The 2,118-nt window shown below is 29.9% G+C and overlaps 1 protein-coding gene across 1 annotated transcript in view; it reads left to right on the plus strand.

The window, feature by feature from the left end:
- Positions 1-2,118, plus strand: part of LOC105454944 (odorant receptor 67c-like) — a 6,951-nt gene that overhangs the window by 3,613 nt on the left and 1,220 nt on the right. Inside the window, exons 3-4 of the mRNA XM_011697928.1 lie at positions 619-940; positions 1,316-1,415. Coding sequence (XP_011696230.1) covers positions 619-940; positions 1,316-1,415 — 422 coding nt within the window. The remainder of the gene's footprint in view (positions 1-618; positions 941-1,315; positions 1,416-2,118) is intronic.

Raw genomic sequence — 2,118 nt, forward strand, 5'->3', positions numbered from 1 at the left:
GTAGTTAATTCTTTTCACATTTCTTTTAAATATTGTTACAACATTATTAAAATAATGTTGCAAATCTATATTTTAACAATGTTTCTGAAGCATTGCATTGCAATATGCAATGTTGCAACTTTGCTGCAATATTGCTGCAAACTTCTGTGCTGTATGGGTAAGGATCATGATCTTATTTGGCATTTTAAACTAGAAAATATTAATAATATGTGTATACACGAATAGTTAGAATGCTTTCAAATATTTTGTTAATCTATATGAATACAATACATATATCAAAAATACTTATTTAGATAAGAATAATTGGTCGCGCGGGAGATGTAAATAAACCAAATAAAATAGGCGATCGATTCAAAATCGAACCATTGTTGATTCGAAATTCACGAACTATTCGATTTCGAATCTTGCAGATTCGAAATCGAACTCGAATTAAATCTACTGATTCGATTCGATTCGATTCGATTCGAATTTGAACTACATATTCGCACACCTCTAGAAAAAAAAACATCTTTTTTTTCATCCTCAAGTTTTCAAAGCCTTGAGTTTAAAGAAAGTGGAAAATGTAAAAATTGTATTTAATACAATTTTCTTCCCAATATTAACGTTCATGTCACAATTAAACGATTTTCTCAGGACTACCTCAAATCGTGATCGACGAAAATGTGACTCAAATAATTTATCTGTTGCCTTATCGTTTTCATCTGTTCTACACGGTCGAGAACATGCGCGTGTACACGATCTCGTACGTCTTGGAGATGCCGTTCGTCTTCGTCAGTGGTTTCGGACAAAGCGCCGCCGACTGCATTATGGTCACCCTTGTCTTTCACATTTGCGGCCAGATGTCGGTTCTCGCTTTGCGCATTAACAATATAGACACCGGGCTCAGCGATTGCAAGAGTGAAGTGCGACGTGTGGTGCTCATGCATATACGATTATTACGGTGAGCTAACGCAAATGCACGAAATAATAGCTAAAAGCTATTTGTATTGTTTGTCAAAAACTCTCTTTCAGTTTTATATTCCAATTGAAAATCTTTAAGCTTCCTTTACTTTTGTTCAAAATAATATAAGGTCTTGTTTGATAAAATTATCTTCATTTTTCCGATTCTTTTCGAAATCGGAACTCAGATCTGTTCATCCTGAACATATAGTATGCCTGTTCATCATAAGTCAATCCTGAACATATAGTATGCCTGTTCATCATAAGTCAATCCTGAACATATAGTATGCCTGAGTATAATAGAAATTTGGTGTAAATACCTGTTATTATCAACTTTTATTTAAATAAATTGGATTTACATAATTTGCCTTATCAGGATGGGAAAAATAATAAGAAAAGCATTCAATGTGACGTTGCTGGCGCATCTTTTAGGAGCTACTTCTCTCGTGTGCATCCTCGGTTATCAAATTTTAACGGTAAGTCATATAATATTGTTATGATGATCACACGAGACATGACACATTTATGTATCTATAAGCAACTTTAAACGCGCAAATTTAATTTTTATGGTGCATTTTTTGTTGTTATATGTTTTAATAAGGTTTCTATAACAAGCATTTTGTATTATGATATAAGACAATTATAAATTTATGTCTTGACATATGTAGTAATAAACTCACAAATTACAACTTCAGAAATTTAGAATAAATCTGTGTAGAAAGAATTTCTCGTAGCATTAATGACACTGTTTCAATTAAGATAGAGGAGACCGGGGCTAGTTGATACAGATTTTTTTAATGATTTTTTTCATATGTAACTAATAAATAAAATAAATATCGCAAAGATATTTTTTAATAGCCACATGCTTCAATAACATAGAAATTATTTTTATGATTTAATAATATAATTAATTTTGTTGTATTAATGGAAAATGTAACATACTTTGTTACAACCAGTCCCAACTTATCATATTTACATATTTTAATTGTTACTTAAGCAAAAAATATATTTTAAGACGTTAATATAACTGTAAGTTATTACTTATAAAGTAAAGATTCTAAAAAAATAGTTAAAACTATAATATAATAAGCAGATTTATAAATATAGCATTTAATATATCATTGATTTATTTTACTTTTGGGTATCAAAAACTAAAATTATTTTTTATTTCTGAAAATA

The sequence above is a fragment of the Wasmannia auropunctata genome, unplaced genomic scaffold, assembly GCF_000956235.1.
Source record: "Wasmannia auropunctata unplaced genomic scaffold, wasmannia.A_1.0 LD335969.1, whole genome shotgun sequence".
Classification (NCBI taxonomy): Eukaryota; Metazoa; Arthropoda; class Insecta; order Hymenoptera; family Formicidae; genus Wasmannia; species Wasmannia auropunctata.